Source organism: Gossypium arboreum, chromosome 13 (genome assembly GCF_025698485.1).
Source record: "Gossypium arboreum isolate Shixiya-1 chromosome 13, ASM2569848v2, whole genome shotgun sequence".
In the NCBI taxonomy this organism is placed as follows: Eukaryota; Viridiplantae; Streptophyta; class Magnoliopsida; order Malvales; family Malvaceae; genus Gossypium; species Gossypium arboreum.
This window is the reverse complement of record NC_069082.1, coordinates 7,469,649-7,496,303: the sequence shown is the minus strand read 5'-3', so window position 1 is coordinate 7,496,303 and position 26,655 is coordinate 7,469,649. Positions and strand designations below refer to the sequence as shown.

At 33.1% G+C, this 26,655-nt stretch overlaps 3 protein-coding genes across 3 annotated transcripts; all 3 read right to left on the bottom strand.

Moving 5' to 3' along the window:
• Positions 1-1,749: 1,749 nt before the first annotated feature.
• Positions 1,750-4,919, bottom strand: LOC108485502 (ADP-ribosylation factor 2-like). Its single transcript, XM_017789354.2, has 5 exons — positions 4,509-4,919; positions 3,604-3,674; positions 2,659-2,778; positions 2,163-2,281; positions 1,750-2,071 (listed from the first exon to the last, which is right to left on the bottom strand). The coding sequence occupies exons 1-5, from the start codon at positions 4,660-4,662 to the stop codon at positions 1,891-1,893; spliced, it is 645 nt and encodes a 214-aa protein (XP_017644843.1). The 5' UTR covers positions 4,663-4,919; the 3' UTR covers positions 1,750-1,890.
• A 1,027-nt stretch (positions 4,920-5,946) lies between these two features.
• LOC108486367 (D-3-phosphoglycerate dehydrogenase 1, chloroplastic-like) lies at positions 5,947-8,600 on the bottom strand. Its single transcript, XM_017790395.2, has 4 exons — positions 7,932-8,600; positions 7,163-7,650; positions 6,977-7,072; positions 5,947-6,887 (listed from the first exon to the last, which is right to left on the bottom strand). The coding sequence occupies exons 1-4, from the start codon at positions 8,482-8,484 to the stop codon at positions 6,216-6,218; spliced, it is 1,809 nt and encodes a 602-aa protein (XP_017645884.1). The 5' UTR covers positions 8,485-8,600; the 3' UTR covers positions 5,947-6,215.
• Positions 8,601-22,106: 13,506 nt separating this feature from the next.
• Positions 22,107-26,037, bottom strand: LOC108483976 (receptor protein kinase-like protein At4g34220). The gene is made up of 2 exons (XM_017787556.2): positions 23,821-26,037; positions 22,107-22,920 (listed from the first exon to the last, which is right to left on the bottom strand). The coding sequence occupies exons 1-2, from the start codon at positions 25,412-25,414 to the stop codon at positions 22,343-22,345; spliced, it is 2,172 nt and encodes a 723-aa protein (XP_017643045.1). The 5' UTR covers positions 25,415-26,037; the 3' UTR covers positions 22,107-22,342.
• Positions 26,038-26,655: the final 618 nt, after the last annotated feature.

The following is a 26,655-nucleotide window of genomic DNA, read 5'->3' as shown; positions in this document are numbered from 1 at the left end:
TTAGATATGAGCAAGTTCACATCTTGAAAGATGCTTGGCGGTTTTGCTTAATGGAGAAAATTCCTAATAGTTTTGATGATGTGGACCTCAACACCTTTAACAAAGGTCAACTTGATGGGATAAAGTCATGTAATGAAGCTTAGCCATATGGGGTAATAGTGTAATAACGAATATTCTTTTGGGATTGTGTGCAGAATCTAAAAATTGGTTATCTATGTATGCCTTTTATCCTGAATGTAGATGGGAATATCGAAGCCAGAAAGGAGAAAGTAGAGGTGTTACTACGATGGTTCCAAGAGCTACAAAAGGAAAAAAAGTTGCACAGGTGATTGAAGTTTTCCGAGCTATTGAAACTATTCAAGGAGTTAAAATTATTGATGTTACTTAAAAATCATTTGAAGAGAGTAAAAGACCCAATTTGGAGGTTTGCACAAAGAGAAGAAGAGATTCATATTCACATTCTCTTCCTTCTGTTAGTGAAGGTCCCTTAATCGAAATTGTGATGGATACTGAATCTTATGCAAGCTCTGATACACAATATAGTATTGGAGGTATTACTTCGAACTTTCTAATTTGTTGTGTTTGTTTTTACAGGTTTTTGCACTTTCTAGGTAAGCGAACTATTGTAACCAAGTGACACATTCTCATTAGAAATTTGGAGCCAAGATTCATCCCTTGAGCGTTTCATCATGTTAGGAGATTCTTGATGAAGTTCTCCGTGAAATTTTTAATTGGTCTTGTAGTAGTAGCTCTGGTGTGTGTTGCTTTTAGTACTTATTTATTTGCTAAAATTTAGTATTGACTGTTTGTTTGTCATGTAGAGGACTTATACAGAGATGGAAGTTAGCATGCAGGAGATGATGAAGGTACTTCCATTAATCCTGAGGTCCTTATTGCTCCCATCATGTCCATTGCACCTACCTCAACCTTTCTTACGATTGAAGTGTTTGTTTCTCTTCCTATGTTAACAACTTTTACTTCAGTTGCTCCTGTCTCAACTGTTTCTAGTTCACCAATCTTAACCACTTTAGACTTGGTCATTAAGGAATCGGTTAATCAAAGTCTAAGTGCTTTGAGATGTGAACTAATAAATCAGTGGCCTCCTATTCCTCTGAAGGAGTAGCAACAAAAGAAGAAAGTTGGCTCCAGGGGTTCAACTACGCACCGTCAAGTTTCGTAAATAATATTATTTTAATAATTTTTCTACTAAAATGATATGGGATGATTTTTATTTACTAAAATGGTATGCTTTGGATTGTAGAAAAACTTTTTGGTTTTTCTAAGCCCAAACTGGATGTGTTAATGACAATTTGGGCCTTAGAATCAGATAAAGACTTCTTTATTAAATGGGCAGGGACGTGTCTTGTCTCTTTTAGGTGCGCAGGTTTCGAGAGGCTCAAGTCGCCACGAATGGTGCACAGGCCTCGAGGTGGCCCGATTTATAAAATTTTTAAAAATTAAAATTTGTCATTTTGTAAATGTTGAGGGCTATGATTTTTTTTTTATATTTAAATCAATTTGTTAAAATTTGTAAACATTAGAGGGCTACAGTTATTACTAGACCAATAAAAAAAAACTCACATCAACACATCTATCAAATTTCAAATGGCTGTTCGACTGCCAAAAAAATTGAATTCAAATAGTTTAATGGCTAAATCAAAAAAAATTAAAAGTTTAGTAAGTAAATAAGAAGATTACCCCTAAATAGTTTAATGTTTGTGCATGAAAATGTAGTGAAAGTAGCCCTGGTTGATTCTCAATATTTTTAAAATATATTTCCCGAATCAAAATTTATGAAAATATCCTCCAAATCCTAATAAATATATTCCCCCTATGGTTCACAATATATATACTCATATCAACCTGGAAAAAAGGAGTAGTACAAGATTTTCAAAGTAATATTACGTTTTCAATTTCAACGAGTGTTAAATCAATTTTATGTGGGCGAGAAAAAGGATTAGGAAAGTGATTATATGAGCACGAATCTGCGGTGTTTGAGATGTTGTTGGATAGCCAATGCAGGCCTTCATACAGTCCATAACCACTGCAAGCTGAAGTTTTCTGGATATACCTGCTCAAACAACATCAAACCCTTAAATTCCCTAACTAACAATCACCCATGGCATGCAATCTGAACGAGGGACAATTGAAACAGTTATTACCAGGGTCGCTGACCAAGACTGTGTAAACCAAGTTTATCAGCCATCTCAGAGGAAGACATGGCGTCTGACAGGTCTTGCTTATTGCCCAACACTAACACTGCTGCATTCTCCAGTTCCTTCTGCAATGACAACAAGAATTAATAAAGTACATGCTCATAACCAATACCTGTATTTAATTATGTGCTAGGCTTGGATGTTAAACATGGATACTTTTAAGAAAAGCAAAGGAGACAACATTAGGTGGTATTGATCAAAATTGCAATTTCTTCTATGGTGTACATTTAGGTTCTTGTAAAAATATATTTGCAATGTTCCATACGAAAAGATCATTTGCTTGTATGAATAATATTATTCTTGTCTTCCCGTTCAATTGATAGATAGTGACATAATCTCATTTTGGTGTCTAAATATGTAACATCACAACACAAATATTTTTTTAAGAAAAATGAAGAATGGGTGAAAATAAAAATATATAGAAAATGAAAAGCTTACTAACATCAGCCAAAACCCAATGGAGCTCTTTCCGAGCTTCTGAGATTCTTTCTCTATCGCTGCTATCCACCACAAACACAATAGCCTGGACGTTCAAGAAGTAATGTTTCCACAGTGGCCGAATCTGTGTTATTTACCAAATTAGTCTCTATTGTATTTCATTCACCCACTCAAATTTTATATTGACTCAAAGCTAAAACATCCCATTAAAATGATATTTTCAAAAAATTCAATTAATTCTCTTCTAATTTTTGTATTCAATTAATTTCTTAAATTAACAATTTTGATTAATGATCCACATTGACATCGATTATCAGTTTAGGGACTCAATTTAGTGTAAAAAATTGAAAAAAACTTAGGTCATTTTCTTTTAACTTCGAGAACTTTTTATACCATTAAATTTAAAATGATTTAAATTAAATTTTTTAAGAGGTTCAAAATGAATAATTCAATTTGATTAAAGTTAAAAAAAGAAAAAGGGGAAAAACAACATTTACACTACTTGACCAATTGAATTAAAGTACTCCTTCCGACCTCATTCATTTAACATATAAAAGTATATTTTTTTTTGAAGGGAAATCGATTCCTCTTAATAAGTTTTTAAAGTGTCATTCATCTAGAGTCAATGAATCCTTCAATGGATCGGTATTGTCTATTGGGGTAATGTCTCTAACTTTGGCAAGAGTCTAAGTTGAAGGTGAGGATTCACAAAATTAGAATACATTATCTAATCAAGCCATGCATGATGCATGATCACTTATTAAGGGGATGTGAGCATTGTATACTTCATAGGATTTAATCATCACGTCTTTAAATGACCTCTTCAAACATTCGAGAGACAAAATCTCAACTCAACCCAAAATAATTTAACATTTTAAAAACTTTTTTTTTTCCGAAAGAAAATAAGCTGATACAATAAATAAGATTTTCAATTAATAAAAAACATTACCTTGCTGTCCCCTCCAATATCCCATACATCGAAGCATATGCTTTTATACTGTATGGTCTCAACGTTAAACCCTGCTCAATAAGAAATGTAAACAAAAGGCCCTAAATTTCCGATATAAATTTTGGTCTTCAAAAATAAAAATTTAATCCAAATAAATAATATTATTAAATTCTTATGTTAAAATTTCTAACATAAAAATATGTAAAAATTAACAAAACCACCAATTTAACCGTATACATATAATAAAGTAGCAGAAATTAGCTGCTTCTAGAAAATTTTTCAAGTATTTAAATTAAATTATAGTTTTAGAATAGTAAAATTATAATTTTAAAAGATTAAATTAAAATTTTATCATTTTAGTCCTTTTGCTTACGGAAAAAGTGGCTCCCACATACAGAAGTTAAAATGTATCTTTATCTTTATTAAAAATTTTAAAGAATCAAACTGAATTTTTTTTGGGGGGCCTCTACGAACCCCTAGATTCGTTCTTATGTATATATCAAAAAACTAGTTTCTTAATTTTTATAACATACAAATATCATATTTTTCGATGAATTAAAATAAAGAGACTAACTTCTTAATTTTTTTTAAAACCGAACTTAAAAGATAAATATGAGATGCTTGAACCAATCGGATTAATTTCTTAATTTTCATAAAGTAAAGTAAGATGATAAAATGTTAATAAATTAAAGGAACTAACTTATCGAAAAAACAGCAATAATTTCTTAAATTCAGTAAAGTGGAAGAATATCAAATTCCGACGAATCAAAGCATTGCAAGTAACCGGAGGAAATTCAGAATTTAACTTAAAAGGAAAAGAGAAAGATAAAAGCAGGATGGGTGAAAGAAGTTAATATGAGAGAAAAGAAAGCATGATAGGCAGCAATGGAAGGAAAGATGAGTACCAATAGTGGGCTTGGTTTTAAGCAGGTCTCCAAGCTTGAGCTTATAAAGAATGGTTGTTTTGCCTGAACCATCAAGACCCACCATCACAATCCTTATTCTACACTGAGGAAGGAACCCCAACTTCTTGGCTATTTTAGCTATGGATGCCCCCATTTCCCCAATTGCTTCACCCAACTAAACCAGAATATGTTATCTATGTATGTGTGTGTTTTTCTTTCAAGTGCAAAAAAAATATTTGAGGATTGTTGTTCCAACAAGAAAACCTATGAAAGCACAAAGAGAAAACAAAAAAGGAGTGATCCCTTGTGTTGTAAGCCATATACCATTTGCCAAGTGTTGTTGGCACTGTTGGGGCTTTTAAGGCTAAACAAGAATATGTTCTGATTGAAGAAAAGAATGTTAAGTCCCAGTTGCTTTCTGTGACCTCTGGTGTCACATAGTTGTCTTAAATTCCTTTTTTTTTCTTTAAAAAAAATCATTAATGGAGTAATCAGATTCCATTGAGCTAATTGCTTAAAATGTCAGCAGAGAATGTCTGAAATGTTTTTAATCTTTTATAGGTGTTATGACCGGACACCAGTTGCAGGCTGCCTCAAACCAATTCACTGAGCATTTCCTATGCTAGAAACTGATGAAACACTGTAAAAAAACAGAAAATTTATGTGTTATAATTAAGAAACATCAACGGAGGAAGGTATTCAAGTAAGCTTAGAGCTGAAATTCTTGAACAATCTTAAGACATGTTATCCTTTAGTTGTCAGCAAGACAGATGAATTACAGTCAAAGCAACATATCTGTCAAAACACCAACTAACGCTGGCTATAGGAGGCAAAGGTGTAGGGATGCCGAAATTCTTTGGGTTAATATACTATTTGGTAATTAACTTTTGACTTCAATGTTTACTTTGGTACTTTAATGGTTTTTACAATTTGATACTTGAGTTTAGTTTCAATGTTCCATTTAGTACTTACGGGTTATTTTTGTCTCAATTAAGTACTTAATACATGTGTCAAACATTTATTAGGTCACATGATGTTGTTTGATATAAGTATCAAATTAAATATTAGAACCAAACTCAATTACCAAATGATATATTAATCAAATTCAAGGGAAACATGCGTTTAATATTGTAGTTTGCCTATACATCCAAGCTGTTGCTGTCCTGGATGCTTTGCTCACATTCAATGGAAACTGATGTTGCTTTATATGCAGGCTTCTTCGGGTGAAATGTTCGCTTTAGATGTCGAATTATTTGTCAGGTATGTAATCTGATTTGTCAAATCATTTCTAGTAGATCATTTCGGTTTAGGTTAAACAAGTTGATTTTTTACCAGCAAATGGGATTTGAGTTCAAATTTGATTAAAAAAATTGACTTTGCATTAACACTGACTCAATGTGTTGTAATGCTTTGGAAAAATTGAAAATGCCATGAAAGCTTTATATATATATGGCTATTATAATTAGCACATAAAGCAGAAAGCAGATCCTACATTTGATAGAAACCGTATGCAAATCTCCATCAGACAAATAACAAAAAGACTCTTTGTTCCACAGCTCAATTATTCCTTCTCCCCCTCTCATTACCCTAAAACCTACAACAACATAACAAGACACACTCAAACCACAATTTTTCAAAATTGTGCACTACAATACAATGTAGTATAAAAATGCCCAACCATCCCCTATCGGTACTGACACAGCCAGCCTACAACTTGAGGAAAACAAACTCTTCAATGGCAGGGACTTCACCAATCCTCTTTAAAGTTTCTTTGCTGGGTTGTTCGTCAACTCCAATGGCCATCACTGCATGCTTCCTTGGAGCAACCCTCCCAACACTCATGAAGCTCACGTTCACATTCTCCTCGCCCAAAATGCTGCCGACAGTCCCGATCATGCCTGGCTGATCAACCTGTCTGCAAAGTATAATGCTACCTTCCAAGCTCACATCCACTTCAAATGACCCTACTTTCGTCAAATGGGGAATTCCATCCTTCACCCGTCCTTCAACCTTGATCTCACCGCTCTCTGACATGGCGCTGGCAAATTTTGATTCCACATTCGCAATCTGAACTTGGATGGACTCTAGTGGACTCTCAGGTGAACCATCTAAAAGGATGCGTTCCTCTGTAATCCGCAGTCCTCTTTGTTTAGCAGTGTAATCAGCATTAACCAGGTTCACAAAAACACTGGAAATAGGCTCAATTATGCCCTTTGTGATCATTGCGCGGAGCAACCTTGTGTCAAGGTCATCTGGGGCTCTAGAGGAAGCATATGATACTTTTACAGTTTTAACACCACTTCCGCCAGCTACCAATTGGACAGCCAACCTCCCAAGTTTCTCAGCGAGTTCAACATATGGTTTCAACTCTGTTAGAACCTGTAGGGGAAGAGCAGATAAGCGAAACAGCAAACCTAAATGAATAATGAAATAAAACAGAGAGCGAGATCAATAGTAACTCATTGTACCTCAGCAGGAACCATTGGTGCATTGACTGCAGTCGCAGCAAGTTCCCCTTTCAGGGCTCCAACAACAGCCTCTGCTATTTCAATAGCCACTCCTTCCTGTAAAAACATACCAATGCTGAACTTGATATACTAAACAATTAGCTAAACAAGTGAGACAAGAATATATTCACTAAACAATTAACTAACCTGAGCCTCCATTGTACTAGCACCAAGATGTGGAGTGACAGTAACCCTCTCATGCTGCACCAACTTGCTGTCCTGTTTCGGTGGCTCCTCGCTGAAAACATCAAGAGCAGCCTGAGCTACAGTCCCAGCATCCAATGCCCTCACAAGAGCCTCTTCATCAATCACACCCCCACGAGCAACATTGACAATTCGAACACTTTTCTTCATCTTAGCAAACGTCTCATCATTGAGCATCTTATTAGTAGCAGGGGTGAGAGGCATGTGTAGAGAGATGAAATCAGCAGTCGCTATGGCCTCATCAAAGCTCACCAACTCTACACCTATAGCACGAGCACGATCAGCTGGGGCGTAAGGATCGTGTGCAATAACATGCATGCCAAGCCCCTTAGCTCTCCGAGCTACTTCGGATCCAACCTTTCCAAAACCCAAAACAGCAAGCGTTTTCCCAACAAGGGATACACCCACATATTTGTTCCTCTGCCATTTCCCTACATCATATAAAACCACATAAGCTGGATGTTTCTTAGAAATCTGGCTAACAACTAAAATATCAATGGCATTCATAGAGAATTATGATGAATGATCCCACAATCTCATATTACATCACTTTAAACTGCCAATAATTCGAATATACTTCTTACACACAGTCAAGGATTCCCCAAATATTGAATCCATGGAATTAATCACTCACAAAGTAATAAAATCTGGGATCTAAGCAATAAACATGGAATGTAAAAGTTACCCAGAAAAATTCAAAATCAATTCTCACCAGCCTTGACGGAAGCATCAGCCTGAGCGACGTTACGAGCCATGGCAGCCAAGAGCGCGATACCATGTTCAGCCGCCGCAACGGTATTAGCAGTAGGCGCATTGACGACCAAACAACCATGCTCGGTGGCGGCAGACAGATCCACATTATCGATCCCAACACCGGCTCTCCCAACGACTTTCAATCTCCCGCCTGAAGATTCAAAGACCTCTCGGTTAACTTTGGTTCCACTGCGCACAATCAAGGCATCGCAAAGCGAGATCTTGGTGCAGAGCTCTTCGGGGGAGAGGTTGTAAGAGCAGTCCACGTTGGCGAACTCCTTGAGCAGCGTTAAACCCGCCTCGCCGAGCTTCTCCGCGACGAGGACGGTGGGCTTGTTGGAGAAAGAGGAGGAGGAAGCAGTTACGATTAAGAAGCGGCGGCGTTGAGGCTGGGAGCGTGAGAAGCGGGCGGTGTTGGGGAAGGCGGCGGAGAAGGCAGAAGGGAGGCGGGGTTTAGAAGAAAGGGCAAAAGATGGGGTTTTGAGTGTTGGGGTTTTGAGAGAAGCCATCATCGAAGTGATGCAAAAGGTGAAAATATCGAATAGGTTTCAATGGGAGGGAAGGTGGGCGAAGAAGATACTGCGAGGGAAAGTAGAGGGGGAGAGTGGAATTTATATTTATTTTCAGTGGGTTTAACTCTTTCACCAGTCCTTTTTCTTTTTATACTTTTAAAATTGAGTCCATCGACTTATATTTTCATAATTTTAGTTTTTCTTCATAGTTTCCTACTTTTCTATTTCAAAATTAAAGTCTAATCAGTAATTTTTTGTTAAATTTTACTTTTAAATCATATATTATATATTATATATTATACATTTATAGTTAACAATGTTATCATTTTAATTTTTAAATCATACATTTAGAGAATTAATTTTTGTAAAAACTAAATTTTTAAGTTTAAAGAGTACAAGGGTTGACGAAAAGATTAGACCATTTTTCTGAGTTTGGTGAGATTCAATGAATGAGACCTAGAAGGATTGCACGCGCCGTAGCTTTCGACCAGGATGAGAATGGGGATTATAATTCCTTTTAAAAGAAATTATATTCAATTAGCATCTTACTATAATTAACACTCAAGTGAAGTAATCTCCACGTTTTCTTTTCCAAAGTTGATTTTTAAGATTGTAATTAAATAAAATTCTATGTTAAAATTAAAAATAAATTTGCAAAATATTAAAAATTAAAATTGGATAACACAAAAATTGAATAAATCCATGGCGATTTTGATTCCTGTTTCGAATTGATATACAACAATATATTTGATTCTATAATCGATAAATTGGTTATAGTGATCCAAATCAACTTGATCGTTAATTTCTTTGATGGATCCAATCATTCACTCAATTGATCATGTTAATTTATTATTCGATGAGATAAATACGACAATTATAGATTGTATCGACTCAACAATGATATGTCATCCAACGTCGAACCAAGAAGACCTTCTCAATTTAATGCTAAAACAATATTGTAAAATTACTGAGTTTACCTCATAAATCAAAGAATTAACGAATATTAATACAAAGTGTAAGTGTGATTTCAAATTAACAAATATCAATACGAAGAATGTAAGCATGATTTTGAATCTCACAGTTCAAACATTAAATTAATTATCGCCTAAAGCTGAACCAATATTTACTTTTTGAACCGCCATTACTTCACTATGCAGTTTTATTGGCATATGTATGACTTATCAATGTTAATAACCTCCATTTTATTCTACATTAATATAAATAGTTATTAGTTGATAAACATATTTCTTTTAGAAAATGATAAAAAAAATCACACTTTTGTAAAGTCAGTATTATTAAATATCAAATAATAATAACCAAACATATAAAATAGTGATGAAATTTATTTATTTTTTAGTGATGGAAGCAAAACTTATCAAACAATATTAAAAAGTATTTTTTCAATGATTTTCTTAATATTTAACTTTATTGGGCCTGAAAATATCAAGAGGGGTGAATTAGTTTTTTTTTTTTTGGCAAACTTTTCTAAATGATAAGGAAAGAAAAGAAAAGTTTGGACAATGCGATTTATAGTGGTCTAATCTCAATTGCCGACCTCTACTATCTTGGTATACCTCAACCAAGGATTTCCCAATCCAATATACTTGAATTAATATCTTTCAAGATGAAGGTATAACTTTTACAATCTCTATCTTTTTCACAAGGCTAAGATAGAACATTCCCCCTAGTCTTTATGGCTTAACTAAAACCTTCTAACTTTTACAAGGCTCAACTAGCAATCCTTTTAATCCTCTAAGGTTCTATACCTTAAAAACCTTAACTATACTCTTTACAATAAAGAGAGGATGAGCAAATTAATAATGAACCTCTAATAGGTGTGTGTTTGCAAATTGAAGCTCTACATACAAAGATTTGAGAGTAAGAAAAGACATTACAAGAAGCTCCTGATGAATATGTACAAGAGAAAGAAGGAAAATAAAGATTTTAAGTTGATTCTCTTGTGTTTAATGATTGGATATGTCTCTCTTATGTCTTGAAGTGCATTTATAACAAAAGAAAATTTTGCGATTGTTTATAGTCGTTGGGATGATTTCTAGCTGTTAGTAGCATTGCAGATAGACTTGTATCAATACAACTCACAAAATGTATGGGTAAAAGTAGACTTGTATGGGTAGAAGTCCCCCTAAGTATCAGTAGAAGTCTAGAGGTATGCTTAAAGTGCTCTCTTGTAATAACCCAGTTTCCATTGGTGTCGAAAAATACGGTTTCAGAATCCCATTTTCATAAACTAAGTTTGTAAATATTAAATAGGAATATTTATGGAGTTATTATAAAAATATATTGAAATTCGATTAATTAATTTAGCCAGAATGTGATTAATTAACGCGTAGCGATTAAATTGTTAAGTTCCAATCGCTATAAATTTTTAATTAAGAAAAGGCTTGGGAACTTAGGTAGGTAGCAATTATAAAGAGACTAGAATAGTTAATAAACCAATTTAAAATAGATATTAGTGGATGATGGTGGTGGGTGTCATTAGAGTTAATTAATTGATTATTAAAGAATAATTAATCAAGATTAAACTAATTAATTAAGTTTAATTACAAGTTAACTTTAGTATATAAGTAAAATTTAGTGGAAAAAAAGATGAGAATAGTCATCATCTTCAACCTTCAACAACCGTCCATTATTTCTAAAGAGAAAAGAAAGCTTCAAAACTCTTGATCTTCGACAATAATTTCAAGTAAGCCTCTAAACCATTTTTCTTTTATTTTTATAGATTTCTGATCATGAGAGCTTGATTTATCTAGCCCATGTATCAACTTGTTCAATTATTGAAATTTTGATAAGTTTCCATTGTTGAGAAATTGAAAAATCAGGCTTGAAATTGATAGAAATTAAGCTTAGCTTATGAAAGGACTAAATTGTAAAACTTATTAAGTTTAGTTGTTAAATTTGTTACATTAGAGACCAAATTGAATAAAATGAAAACTTGTCATGAAATTATGTTAGGAATAGAAAGTATAGGGTTCCAAATGAGTAAATGTAAAATCAAATTTTAATTCGAAGCTATATATCAAAAGTTATGCAAATCCCAAGTTTAGGGACTAAATGGAATAAAAAGTAAAATATGCTTCATATTTGAATGTGAATTGGATGAAATTTTATATTGCTTATTTATTGAATTATTATTCGTAGCTAAAGACGACGCTGAGTTGTTGAGAGGGAAAGGAAAAGTGAGTGCCGACGACGAGTGACACGGAATTTCGATTTGTATTTCTATGATTTGAGATCAATTTAGCTAAAGCATTTTCATGGTATTGAGGTGAGTTGATATTGTTTGTTTGAACTGAATTGCTATGATTGAGATTAAATATCAAGATAGTGGACTAAATTGAATAAAATAGAAAATAACATGACTTAATTTATATATGTTATTTGGTATGGAATTGAATTGAATTGAATCATGTTATATGATATGATGAAATGGTGAAATGATGATGAATTGAGAATGATGAAATATGAGTTGAACTATATGATGAAATTGGAAAATTGGTTACCCTATTATCTGTTCGGGCAGAGTCGGATATAATTGGCATGCCATGGGATAGATAAAGTATGGTTTACTTTGACTTTATGTCGATAAGTTCTGGGCACAATTTTTACTTCAATTATACCAATGAGCACTGGGCACAATCTATATACTTTAGACGTTCCGATGAGGCATTGGGTACCAAATTGATTTGTTGGCTGGAATCCGTGTATCCATTCAAGTCTGAGTCATATTAATAGGGAATATAACTGTAAATTGATTAAATTATTTTTTAAATGAATTGAAAATATGAGTTGGTAATACAACATATGTATGTTTGCGATATATGAATATCAATAGGATGTAAAAAACCATGCAAACTGATTATATGAGCCCAGAGGGCCTATATGGAAAACCGTGAATTAAACTACTTGATTTGGAAATGATATGTTGATATAATCAAATGTTATGAATTCAATAGAAAGGTAAACGTTATTAATACTAATATGTTAGTATGATATGTTCACTTAGATTAGTTAATTGAGACAATGTTTGGTTTGATTCATATGACATAATTTGGTACACTTAGTGACATATGCATAATTGATATGTTGATTGAGAATTGGTGTGGATGGTACATGAGTCGATTATATTAGAACTTGAATCAAATTTGTTCAAAAGAATAATTGTTATATTTAATTAACTTGAATCATGGAAGTACCATTGAGCTTTATTGTTCTGTGTACGGTTTTGTTTATTCCATGAGTCGAGCTGTTAGGCGACATCGACCTGATGGCTTGCCGCGGATGTGACCTGTTGGTCACGGGTCCAGGTTCCAATAACTGGAAATTATTATATCATTTTTTTTAATTTAATAAAATTATATTTTATTAAAAATAATAAGGTGCCGCCTGACACATTGGCGACACCAAAAAAAGTTCATGTTTTTTCGTTTTTATGCTTATACATGTAAAAAAACAATGTGCATTTTGGGTTTGAAAAATGCGGATGCAACCGATTGGTCAGACTGCACCCAAAAAAATATTTTTTTAAGAGGAAAGGGGTGCTGCCAATTGGTCAGGTGGCATTAGTTATTTACTGTAGAATTTTCCTAAATTCATGAATATTAGTGGCGTTATCCTATTCTGGTATTTATTTATTTAATATTATTTGGGTAAAAACCAATTTGATATTTATAAATTTAATTGATTAGAATGTGATTCCAATGTTTGATATATAAAAATTAATTTACTTTTCTTTAAATATAATATTTTCGAGTTACTTTCTCAAAGTAAAAGTAAAAAGAATCTACAATGATAGAATTAACCTAAATGAATCTATGTCTTTTTTATAAATAATTTTAAATTATTATCAAATTTTAATATCAAGATAATTTCAAGTTATATACACATTATATTAATACACTAAAATTTATACTCACAATGTAATGAGAAATTTTTGCAATTCTTTTTATTTTACATTTTCAAAATCTTGAGTTAATATACACATTGTTTTTAAATTTATTTATGTAATTGGATTTGAAAAATATTATTTAAAATATTAAAATACATTAATATTTTATTTTATTTAATAAGAGTAACTTTTGTAAAGTAGGGTTACACAAGAGAAAAACACTAAAAACTCTTTAAGTTGAAGTTGAGTTTAAGTTAAACTTGTATTGTTTTCATATTGGAAAATTTACTAAAATAATCATATTTTTAACTTTACAATTATTTTTATTTAATTTAATTATAATTTTATAATATTTTAATTATATATTTTTTATAAGATTTTATAATATATATTTCATTTAACATTTTGAAGTTATATATAATTTAAAAATCTATAACACTTTTAGATAGGGTTGGATTCTTTCTTTTGCTGATAAGGAAAAAAAAAAACAAATTACATCAAGTGTTCTTGAGCAAAAGTTCTACTAACTTTATCTCGTTTGAGACTTCATCAGGAGGATCCTTGTAAATTTGTAAGCTTGTCTTCCATTCTAAACTCATCTTTGTCAAACAGTCAGCCAGTGTATTAACTTCTCTAGGGACATACCAAATCCACCATTACCTTTCAGATTCTAAAAGTTGCTGAACTCTCCTAAGCACAATAATTCCCATTCTTTTATAAGGCTTTGACCACTTCCAGAAAAACAATTTGAACTCTACCTCTCTTGAATCCCTTACTCAATAAGAGAAGCATACAATCTAAAATACCCTAGAGTTTGGCCTTAAAAGGTGTGCAGCTCCCTAAAAATCGATTGAATCCCAAGATTCAATTTCCAAACCGGTCTCCAACTCCACCGCCCAAAGCCCTCTCGCTGTCCCTGGCTACCACACCATCAGTAAATAAATGAAGCCTTGAATCCATCAAGGATGCCAGAGGATCAGATATGTGGTCATTTCACTGAAATCTCATGTAGCTTATCTCATACTGCTGAGCCCATCCAAAGAAAATTTTGATGATCTCAGTAGGTGGCCAAGAAATATTTTGGAACACAAAAAGATTCCTATTTTTCCAAATGCACGAAGCAACTAACCCAAAGAGACAAGACCAAGCAGTCCCACGTCCTACTAACCTGAAATGTGAGCAAAGATTATCATTCAACCATTCATGTAAAGTTCTTGAGAAAACCTGTACTATTGATCAAAAGGGACAACAAGCGTCCAAACTTCCTTTGCTGTTGAGCAATCGCAAAGCACATGTAAGATATCTTCAGTTTCATAGCCACAGATAGGGCAGGGGCTACCAGGGCCAAATCCCCTCCGAGTACACTCTACATTAGTTAGGAGCCTTTGCTAAGTCAAAGAAAATTTTAATCTTTTGAAATAGAATGTTAAAATTGTAAATAAAATTGGGTTTACAATGATTTTGGAATGAAAAGCATGAAAAAAGTTGACAAAAAAAATGGAGAAATCCAGAGTCAAACTCGAATTCTGTCTTGGTAAGGAGAATCCTTCAAATCTTAAAGTATAATGGTCATTGGAGATTAAGATATGTTCCTAGATAAGAAATTAAAGTTGCAGATTTTTTAACAAAGATGACCTCAGACAAGAAAGAAAGTGTCCAGATTTTTGACAAAATTTCAAGAGAAATTATTGTTAGTTCTCAAAGTTTAATATAATCATGTAATGGTATTGTTTGCTTAGTTTACTTTTGCATATTTATTTAAAAAATGTAGAAATCAAAAATGGTGTTTGGATGATTTTGGTTTTGAAGTTAAAAAGAATTGTGATTACTTGTTTTTTTAATTATTTAATTTATAATTTTAATTTTACGAAGTAAAAATAAATGTTTAGATTAAATTAGTGATAACATATTAGAAATATATAAAGTTATTTTTCAAGAAGTGTTATATAACTATTATTGATTATTTAAAATGTATTTCAAATTCTAGATTAATTTATATTTTATGTATTATTATATTAAGTTATTTAAATATTATTTATTATTATATTTAAACTTTTAAAATATTTCATGTGTAATTAAATTTATAAATAATTTATTAATTTTAAAAGTATTTAAAATATATATTTTATGTGTAATTATATTTAAATTAATTAAATATTATTTAAATTAATTTATTTTAATTTTCAATGTCATATCTAAGATAATGAACATTTTAACTTTTAACTGTAATTTTCACAATAATGAAACACTTTAAATCAACAAACTATATTTTTTCATAATATTTTCCAACAACCCTTTTCACAAGTTTTTTTTTTCAAACCGAACTTTTCAAAAGCGTTTCTGAATCGCAACAAGAACCCTAAATTAACCCTAAATAGTTGACACTTTGACTTAATTAAAATATAATGGTTTTATTATGTAATGATGGAGTAATTGGGAGTAGGGTTAAGCAAAATTTGATTCAATTTGAAAAAATAAAAATAAAAATAAAAATTTGAATTACTCGAATTTAGTTAATCGAGTCAAGTTGAATTTTTTTTTTCAATTTCGAGTTCAAATTGAGTTTGGTTTTTGAATTTAAATAATTTGAATAATTCGAATAAACCGAATATCAAACTACCCAACCCCTAAACTGAATAGCAAAATTTTATCTCACTCAACTTGATTTAATAAAATTCGTCTAACTCAAAAATTTTTTTTTATTCGATTCATGTTAAATAGAAAGGAAAGTGTTAATATAGAATATCTATATATGGTTCATAAAAACAATTCAAAATATAGATTAATTTTTAATTAAGGTATTAGGGTTGGTGGGGGAGAAGGAGGAGGGATTCACCACGCGCTTTAGAAGTGGCGTGAAACAGTTGCAAGTTGAGGTAGGTGCAGTGTAGGTCACTAGAAAATAGAATTATACTAAGATCTGACCAGCATCTCATAAAAGTAGGGCAGAATCTAGGATTGGTCTACCTCCAGATAGGACCCACCCGGTTCAATGGTTGAGAGCTTTTGGTCAGACACCGGAGGACGGACGGCTACTGGACAAAACAGCTGTCTATCCCTGTGGCTATAACCGCCGCCGGATTTTATTCCATAACCGACGGCTTATGATTAGGATACTCAAAATGGTATTTTATTAAATATATTATTTTATTTTGTTTGGTTGGTTTAATCGGAATGTATTATTTTATTATTTGAGTGTAGAAAATGAAAAACTATTTAAAAAATATTTTATTAAAATTTGTAAATTTTATTATTTACTACGCAAAAGTTTATAGAGATAATATTTAGGGCAGGATGTTTTAGACAAAATATAACATAGTAGACTAAATATTAAAATTTTTCGATTTATAATAACAAATAAAAATAATTGAAATGTTATATAAAATATTAGAAAACAAAAATATCATTATAATAGTATTTATTATTTTCTTAAAAGGTAGTTTTAAATCATTTATTAATTAAACTTATATTCAATTAATCCATGATATCATATCAATTAGACATTTTAAAGTAATAAATATTGATAAATAAATTAAGGTTTGGATAAGAAATTTCATTTCTATAAATATTTGGATAAAATTTTTCAAAATCAAATATTTTTATCACCATTAGTGCTGATGTGAAATTTTTATTAGTTTAAATAAATTTAGTCCTCCAATGTTTATATTTTCTTTTAATTTGACCCAAAATATAAAATATTCAACAAATTTAATCTTCAATGTTTATAAAATTATCTATTTAGTTTTAATTTTAAAAATTTAATAAATTTAGCCATCAAAATTTACAAAATTTATTAATTTAGTTCTAATTTTTAAAAATTAATACTTTTTTAAAAAACCCACAAAATTTACAAATTTTTCCTTTTTCTAAACTGCCCATTATGTGTTTTTTTTTCCGGTTGTTCTCCTGCTTCTCATGAAAATGTCGAGATGGATTTGTCTAAACCCACCCATCTCCACAATTTGGTCATACATAAGTGTAAATCAAGATCCCTCGATCTTTGATGAAGCTCTGTATTTTTTCAATTCCATGATTTCAATTAACTAAATTGGCATTTCAATGAACTCCAAATCAAAATGTTTTTTTTTTTAGAATTTAAACCAAAATGACAAATTTTATAAACATTAAGAGCTAAATTTGTTGAATATTTTATATTTAGGACAAAATTGGTAGAATATGTAAATATTAAAAGGCTAAATTTGTTATTAGATGAATAAAAAAGCCCGCATTAACTTTTCGTCCCTCATCTATCAACAACTAACTAGAAAGTTTAATGACTAAGAAAAATTAATAGTACAGTGACCAAAATAAAACGAAAAGAATAGTTTAATGACCATTTTAGAATTTACCTTTTTTACCATATAATTAGGTACAATATGATATATATATTTTTATTACTTTTAGCGGAGGCAAAATTGTTTTTTTATATATAAAAATTCCTTAGGAAAATTGTAATTACATAATACTACTAAATTTTTTAACGAAATATTAAATTTTCTAAGAGCATAATCTTGGTATATACAAAACTTTTAAAGATAAAATTTTGTTATACAAGCCCATGCTAAATTTTCTAAGAGTATATCCTTAGATATTTTGGTGTATACCAAAATTTTGTTATACAAGCCCATATTGAATTGTGGTGTCAATAAAGACACATTGGTTAGACACTTAAGTTGAATGTTTTGGCATGTTTTAGGCTTGTTTAAATGTGTTTTTAAAGTATGGAAATGAATTATTTTGATTTGGCTTGGTACCTAAGTTTTGGATGAAATTTTGCCTTGTTTTGGAAGCTTTTTAATGTGCACGCGGCCTGAGACATGGCCTGTCACACGACCGTATGTCACACACGGCTTGACTACACGGTCCTATGCCTTATTAATTTTAAGTGCAGGATTTTTCACACAGTCACAGCTAGTTACACGGTCTAAGCACATAGACGTGTAGGGTAGCCACACGACCGTGTTTGAGGCCACACGGGTTGGTCGCTTTCATATGACCATGTGACCCCTGTTTCCAAAACTTTCCAAAATTTTCATTTTTTTCTATTTTGATTGAAATTAGTCCCTGATTGTTTCCAAACTATTTTTAGGGTCCCTTAAACTCGATTTTAAGCCCGTAGACGTATTTATGCTATGAATAATATTAGTTTTGATTATTGATATTTAAATTAATATATGAATGGTTTAATGATGTTAAATGCTTCAATATGTGTCATAATACTCCCTAACCTTAATCCGACGACAAAGACGAGTTCGAGGTGTTACAGTGTGTAGGTTGGTCAAGTATGGAAGTTGGTGTATATGTATACACCAAATATTAGGAAAGTATCTGTCAAAGATAGAAAGGAAAGCTAGAATATTCAAGATGAGAAATTCAACAACAAATGCTTCAAGGTAATCTGGGTTAAAACTCAATAAGTTTGTTTGAACCTACTAGTATTTATTTATGTTGCAGGTTATGCTTTAAGAGTGGGTACGCCAGGGACCAAACCAGGATTGCACCAAGGTAGCAGTTCGAGTTGCAATATTATGCATACAGAGGGTACCATAGGAGTATGACGTTTAGTACACTACGCCATGAAGGGTTTTTTTTTAACAAATTTTTAAGTTGTTACGTCATATTTTATTTTTGAAACTTTAATATAATTATTAAACATCTTCTTTTATTTTAAGAATAGCACAAAAAGAAATAAAAAATATGTTTTAATTTAAAATAATTTTATGCTGGTTGTAAGATTTATGCTAAGTGTTTATGTATTGTAAGATTAGATATTCGAATCCAATGATTCGGGTCGGGTAGAGAGTTTTACAAACCCAACCATTTTCCTTCAGTCTTGGACTAACTTCACTTCCTTCACCAGAGGTTAAACAAGAATCCATTTTTGGATCCCTTGGATCAGGAGGCATCATTCGAACAGATGGAGTATTGTCATTTTTCCTGTTGGACTGCATCACAAGTCTACTTTCATTTTCCTCCCTTACTGTAATGTTTAGATTGAAATTTTCATCCACACCCACAACTGTGTGTTTCAAACTATCCAAACCTATTTTCATTTTAGTAGCCTTGAAACTCAAAAAGGGTTCATTTGTTATTCCTTTATCAGTATCACTCACACATCTTAGACCTAATTAAATTAATCGTCTTCTTCATCTTTTGGCCTGAAGAGGAGCCAACATTCATGTTAATGGGTTTACGTCTAAGACGCAACTTGATTTCAGCCTTACGTTTAAAATGCACTTTTTTCTTAGACTGACATTCATAATCTCCTCATTAACTTCCATATCTTTCTTAATTGGAAACTTAATATCCTGGATATCATTAAGGATATCAAATCTTTACTTGTTTGACTACTCTTAGTTCTCGACATTACTTGAATCAATAGGACGTGATTTGTACCTTGGTTTTCATTCAATCATCTAGGGACTAAGTTTTTTGGTAGCTACCGAATAGTCCATCTTCCTCGCCGGACAAGGGTTGGTCGGCTTATCTTCCTTTATCGTCCTGTCGACATTCAAAGAACAATAGTCTTTACCATAACCATAACATCCATATTGGAAATTGATAAGCCATAAAAGTAACATGTTTTTAATCCCATTCTTAATGCATTTTTGGATGATCTATTATGTAAATTAGTGAATTTGATGATCCTAATTCCCTTAAATTCATGTTTCTATACTTAGGTAAGTATAGTGGAGCGAAAGGAGAGAATAACAAGTCAAAATCGAGCAAAAAGAGATGTTTTCAGAATCCACACTGCCTGAACATTTCCACACAGGCTGGCCACATGCCTATGTGCCAACCTGTGTTGATTTCGTACCCTATTTTCTAAACACACGGAAAAACTCAATTTTTAGGCTTTCTGAGCATTCTAAAGTTTATAAATAACAATTAGAAGAAGACCTAAATGAGCACTCAAAGAAGATTGAAGAAATTACTCGAAGAACACCATCAGAGCCAATTCAGAAGCGGATCTCCTTCAAGATTGAAGATCTCCTTTTAACTTATTTCGAAGCTTATTTGAATTTCTTTATGTCTTATAGTGTTTTTGAATTCGAGATGTTTTGGTTTCAGATTATGAACTAAATTCCTAGATACTTAATGAAGATGAAACCTATGATGAATCTTTTTATTTGATTTCTGATTTACATGATAAATACTTGATCTTATTCTCAATTATGTATGCTTATTTCTTGTTTTAATATTTTTGGGATATTAATTCATGTTTAATGTGCTTATTTCAGTGGAGCAAAAGTCCATATTTAAGAGTAGATCTAACATAATTTAGTGGAGTTGTATGCAATTCTAGAAATAGGACGATATAAATCTACCGGATTAGAGTCAAATCTAGTAGGGAAATCCATAGATCGAGTTAATGCGCAATAGGGGTTTTAATTAGAAAGAGATTTCAATTAATCAACCTAGAGTTAGTTGTTCTTACTCTCGAAAGAATAGCTGTTCTTACTCTCGAAAGAGATATTAACATAATTTAGTGATTTCTACGGACCAAGACACAAGTGAATAAATCATTTAATTCAGATTCAGAATAATAGATGAAGTCTAGGTGGACTATTTCCTGGGTATTGTCTATCTCATTGGTTATCTTCGATTATTTTCCTATTTCATTCTCTGTTGTGTTCGTAGTTAAATTAGATTAGTAAATTTAGATTAAAAACAATCACTTCAATTTATCGGCTAAATAATAGAAAAAAATGGTAATTACTAGTACTTTTAGTCCTCATGGATACGATATTCCCTTTTCACCATAGCTATACTATTATTCAATAGGTGCGCTTGCCTTTGTCATAATTATAATTAGTTTAGTGACCATCAGAAACAAACCTTTGGTAGCCTTTTATATTCGACCCTTTGTAATTTTCCATCAATGAAAAGCTTAGATATTAAAGGTCTTTTCAAATCCACAAACAACGCCATTCGTGCGAACCTACCCCTCGTACCATTCTTGGTATTATAATCTATCTTGACAACTTTACCAATGGTATTCTCAATAGCGTTGAAGATGCTATTTTTATACATCACCCTAGGAAGCCTTGGTAGTGGAATCCAAACACAAACTTCACTTGGAAATTCAATCAACGTGGTGAAGGAGAAAGACCATGGTTGTACTATAAGGTGTTGACCATATATAGTCCAAGGACCCTCCGATAGCACTTTAGTTTAATCATCCTTCAATCTAAATTTGACAAGGTAATAGTTATTCTCAATATCCATTGATCTCACCAGTGATCACACCTTCGTCCTTAATCTCAATATCATCACCTTCAACAACCTTATTGTTTCTAGCACTTGACAACCCCCAATCTTGTATGAGTTTGTCTTTGAACGACATCGACTCCATTCGTCCAACATCCATAGGGGAATCTCTATAATTTGGTGAATCATCTAATCTCAAAGACGAACTTTCTTTGTTTCCCTTCTAATGTTACATGTAGCTTGGGTGGTTCATTGTTGAGTGCCATATACTGTACTCATTTTTGTGGGTTTCAACTTTGAATGCTTTAAAAATGTAATATATTTTAAATACACATGGTGAATCTTGAACCTAAATACTCAAGACTTAAGGCTTCATTGACGAGACGAGATAAACATGATATCAAGTAAATTAATACATTACATAAGCATAACGTATGTTAACGAATGAATGAAGGTGTCAAAATATAACTAAATAATTAAAAGGTGAAAAATAAAGTGTTGGATATTCATTTTCAATATTTGATCAATATGGGTAAAACAGGTTACACCTTTTTTTTCTCTCATAATCGGGAAATTAACAATTAATCCATCCCTTTGTTTATGAAAAGCATTCAAGTTTTTAATAAAAAAAGGGAAAAAAAATCACATTAATTAAACCCACAAATAAACAAAGGACAACTTTTTCTTCTGTAAGACTTAAATGCATCATTGGTTTTAACATAAAGAGATCGAAGATGAATCTTAGGACATTTTATCCAAGATTCGAACAGCTTCTTTCATGGACGGTCTCTTATGTGGCACATACGATGCACAACTAAACCCTAATCTAAAACACCCCAGCACGGCTTCTTCCCTGCCTTCAACCTCACCCCTTATCGCCACGTCAGCCAATCGAACCGCCCGGTTCTTCTCTTCCCCTACCGAACCCGCCGGCACCGTCCACTGCCCTAATTCCCGACCCGACAACACTCTACCACTAAGAAGTTCAAGCAAAATCATGCCAAACGAGTAGACATCCCACTTGGGGCTGGGTTTGAGATTGTTTAATGACTCCGGTGCTTGATACGGGTAGAGCGAACCGTCACGAGAAGCCGTGGACCGGGCTAAGACGAGACGGTCTAGTCCTAGATCACTTATTAAAGGCTCCATGTTGGAGTTTAATAGTATCTTGGTTGGCTTGATGTTGCCATGCACTTGTTTCTTTTCGTGAATGTAGGCCAGTCCCCGACCCACTCCTTTCGCGATTTTAAGACGGGCTTCAAGAGTTAAACGGCAAGGTGAGGACGATGATAATGATGATGATGGGCCCGGTAATCTTCCTGTTTTTCATAAAACAAAACAATAAACAATCATGTCTTTTTTTTAAGTGAGTGCTATCATTTCATCAAACAGCCATGGAAACTCGAGCCTGTCGAGAATTAGGTCAATTCAATAAGGCAAACTTTGTCTTTTAAGCTTTGGTTTTTTGTTGGGTAAGAAAATACCAAAAAATTATAAAATCACATTCTTCTTAAACTACAAACCAAATTAGCAAATCCTAAAACAAAGAGAAGAGGACTATTGCTCCAAGGAGTATCAGACAAATCCCACGTAATAAATGTCTCTAAAACTAGGTCAAATGTTATAAAAGATCCCTATACTATAAGTTTGATGTAGATTTAGTCCATTTGCTATAGTTAGACAAATTGTTTTTTCGCTGTACAAAAATTGTCAAGCTATGGAGTTAAAAGTAATGATCTAATTATAGCTTTCATCCCTCGACAATGTTGAAATTTGAGATTTTACCTCATTTCAGTCCCTCTACTTTATGTATAAAAAAATGTTTATCCACATAAAGCGACAGAATGACCACATGCCATGCCCTTGGCGTTATTATGCAGTTTTCTTCATTATTATAACTTTCACTGACTCAATACTTTATATTTTTATAACAAAGATTTTTTGTCACCATTTTTTACGGGCTACCGTCCATTCCATACTCCCACAAATTTCTGCACCCTCACAGTATTGTCAGGGAGACAACTTACACTTCATTATCAAGGGGTCCTACAGGGAAAAATCCTACGGTTCATGTTTCATGGGCGTGTTTTAGCAAAATAGTAAACAGTTTAACTAAAATGTACCGATAATGCAGCTTATTTTAGCAAAACGAAACGATTTTACTCTAACGTACGCGGATAATGGAAGCACGGAGAGATATGGAGATGTGCGGTACTTACTGTAACTGGAGCAGCCGAGACTGCCATTGGAGACGAAGTCATAGATGACAAGCTTCTCATCATTTCCCCAGTAAAACCCAACCAACTTAACCAAATTTGGGTGCTTTAACTTGGCTATGCCTCTTACTTGGCTTTCGAAATCCTTTAACCTCGCCACCGAACTGTCTCCAATCCTTCTCACCGCAAATGCCGTGCCGTTCTCTAGCACCGCCTTGTACACGATGCTCGACCCGCTAGTCCCCAACACGTAAGCCGACGCCTTCAGCAACGTCTCTAATTCCAGCTGCTCGTTTCCCTCGTTCACTATCACTAGCTTGCCTCCTTTCTGGTACGCCTCAGCCGGGCTCACGTTAAAATCCTGGTTTTTCTCTTCCAACTCGCTATCCGAACTGGCAGTTTCCGACGTCTCCACCAGCTTTATCTTCATGCATGAAGAACACGATGACGGCATCAATGTGGAGACTGGATTCACGTCTGGCTTTTTCTCGAGGTTACTCGTTGTACTTTGGGTGTGAAGACCATTTCGTTTCTTGAGTTGGTACACGTAGAGAATGACCATGACGATAATTGATAAACCGGCTAAATCTGCAACAGCTATTGCTGCTATGGTGCCTGGGTTTAGACTCCTTCGAGCTTGGGCTTGAACGTTATTATTTGGTCCTCCGGGTGTTGAGTCTATCGGCTTTGGTATCACCGCAATGGCTGGCGATATGGATTGAGACATATTTGGGGGTGTTGAAAGTGTTGAAGGGATTGAGCATGGGTTCTTCAATGGTTTCCCACATAGATCAACGTTTCCGTAAAACGAATCCATTTTCTGATTAACCAAAGATTCTGGGATTGCCCCTGTTAAGTTATTGAAAGAAAGATCAATGGTGGCATTATGAGGGACTTTGTCTGCAAACTCCGGTGATATAGACCCTGAAATCTTGTTGTAAGATAAGTTCAATAAACCCAAATTACCACCACCAAAATCTAAAGGGAGAGTCCCATTGAGCAGGTTTGAGGACAAATCAAGCAGCTCCACTGAATCAAACCCACTTGGTACATCACCTGAGAAATAGTTACCCCTTAGAGATACGACAGTTAAGTTTTGCAGAAGAGTGAGATTTTGTGGTATCTTCCGAGCCAAGGCATTATCAGAGAGATTCAAGATCTGAAGACTAGCCATGCCAGCAATAGTCTCAGGCAACTCACCAGAGATGACATTACCGCCCAATGACAGTACCTGGAGCTCAGTAGAATTGAAAATGGAGCTTGGCAAAGTTCCGTTAAAAAAATTGCTTGAAAGATCCAAGTGGTGAAGGTGCTGGATATGACCAATGTCTTCTGAAATTGAACCGAGGAGTTGACTATTGGGGAGGACCAAGCTGGTTACCATTCCAATTTCATTGCAGGATACTCCATACCATTGACATGGCGTTTCTTCATCGTAGTTCCAGCTTTGCAAGACCGATAATGGGTCACTGAGGATGGAGTATTTGAAAGAAAGCAAAAGGACCCCATCATTGTTGAGAGCTATTGAAGGAAGTAATAGAAGAGGAAGAAGGAGAAAGATGAAGAAGCAACGGAAAATTTTCATGTTGAAACCCATTGATGAGCTGATTTCACAACTCAGGCAGCCTCTGCAACGGATACATATTGAGCCATGGAAGCAAAGAAAAAGAGAGAGATGGTGACCAACTGCAGTTATGCTTTGTTTTGGTTAACCAAATCTAATGGTGGAGCTGCTAAAAAAGTAAATAAACAGAAGAGTTGAGTATAATATGTTGCAGTAAAAAAGGAAGTAAAAAAAAAAAGGTATTTCATTGCAGAGAAGCAAAGAATCTCATCTCAACCAGAAGTGGAGTTGTTATAGTGATGGATGGAAGTAATGATTATATTAGCAAAGACAACAAAAAGCGGGTGACGGTGTAATATATATATATATTTCTTTAAAAATTGAACTGTGTTGCTGGTGCGGATTTAGTAGGGGAAAGGAATCTGCTGTGTGGTACTACAAGACACCAAAGTTTCCATCGGGTTGCAGACGATCCCTTTATCTCTCTGATTTTTTTATGCTGCTTTCCAACTTATTGATGGTTGAAAAGAACAGCAATTTATAATTTATAATCTCAGGTTCTCAATTAATACCGAGATATAAAAGGTAGGGAGAAACTAAGATTGTAATCAGAAATGCTTTAGGTGGTGTAACATTTCATGTAAAAAACTGTGTTTCACCCCAAAAATAATGCTAAACAGGTAAAATATATTGGCTGCTGCTCTTACAATCATAATTTGTCAAATCAAAACAAAAAGTTAAAAAGAGGATGCTTTTGGCTTTATGATGAGATGACTTTATCATCCTCTCATGTGCAAACATATTTTTTACATTTTAATTTATTTAATTTTATTTAATAGCGGAAATATATTATAAAAATTTGAAGGAGCAAAAACTTTTTGGGTTAAATTTAATTTGATTTTAAGAGCAAAGAAATATAATCAGTAATACGAAGTTGTTAGTTACCAAATATCACGTAGGCTCAATTGCTTTATCTCATCAAGTCAGAATGAATATAGGATCTATTCTGTTACGAACATTTTCGTCCTATTGAAAACATCCATTCCACACGCTCTGTAATGATGATTAAATGGAAAGTCTAATACGTTAACATCATCTTACACAGTATTTTTTTCTATAAATACTTCTAGGAATAATGAAGAAATGATTGACTCTCCAAGAATACTAAGCCTACACTCTGTCAACACTTTTTTAACCCTCAACCTTTACATATTTTCTCCGCCACTCGTCATAATCTTCAGCTTTCTGCTTCGAGTGGGTAAACTGACCTCCAC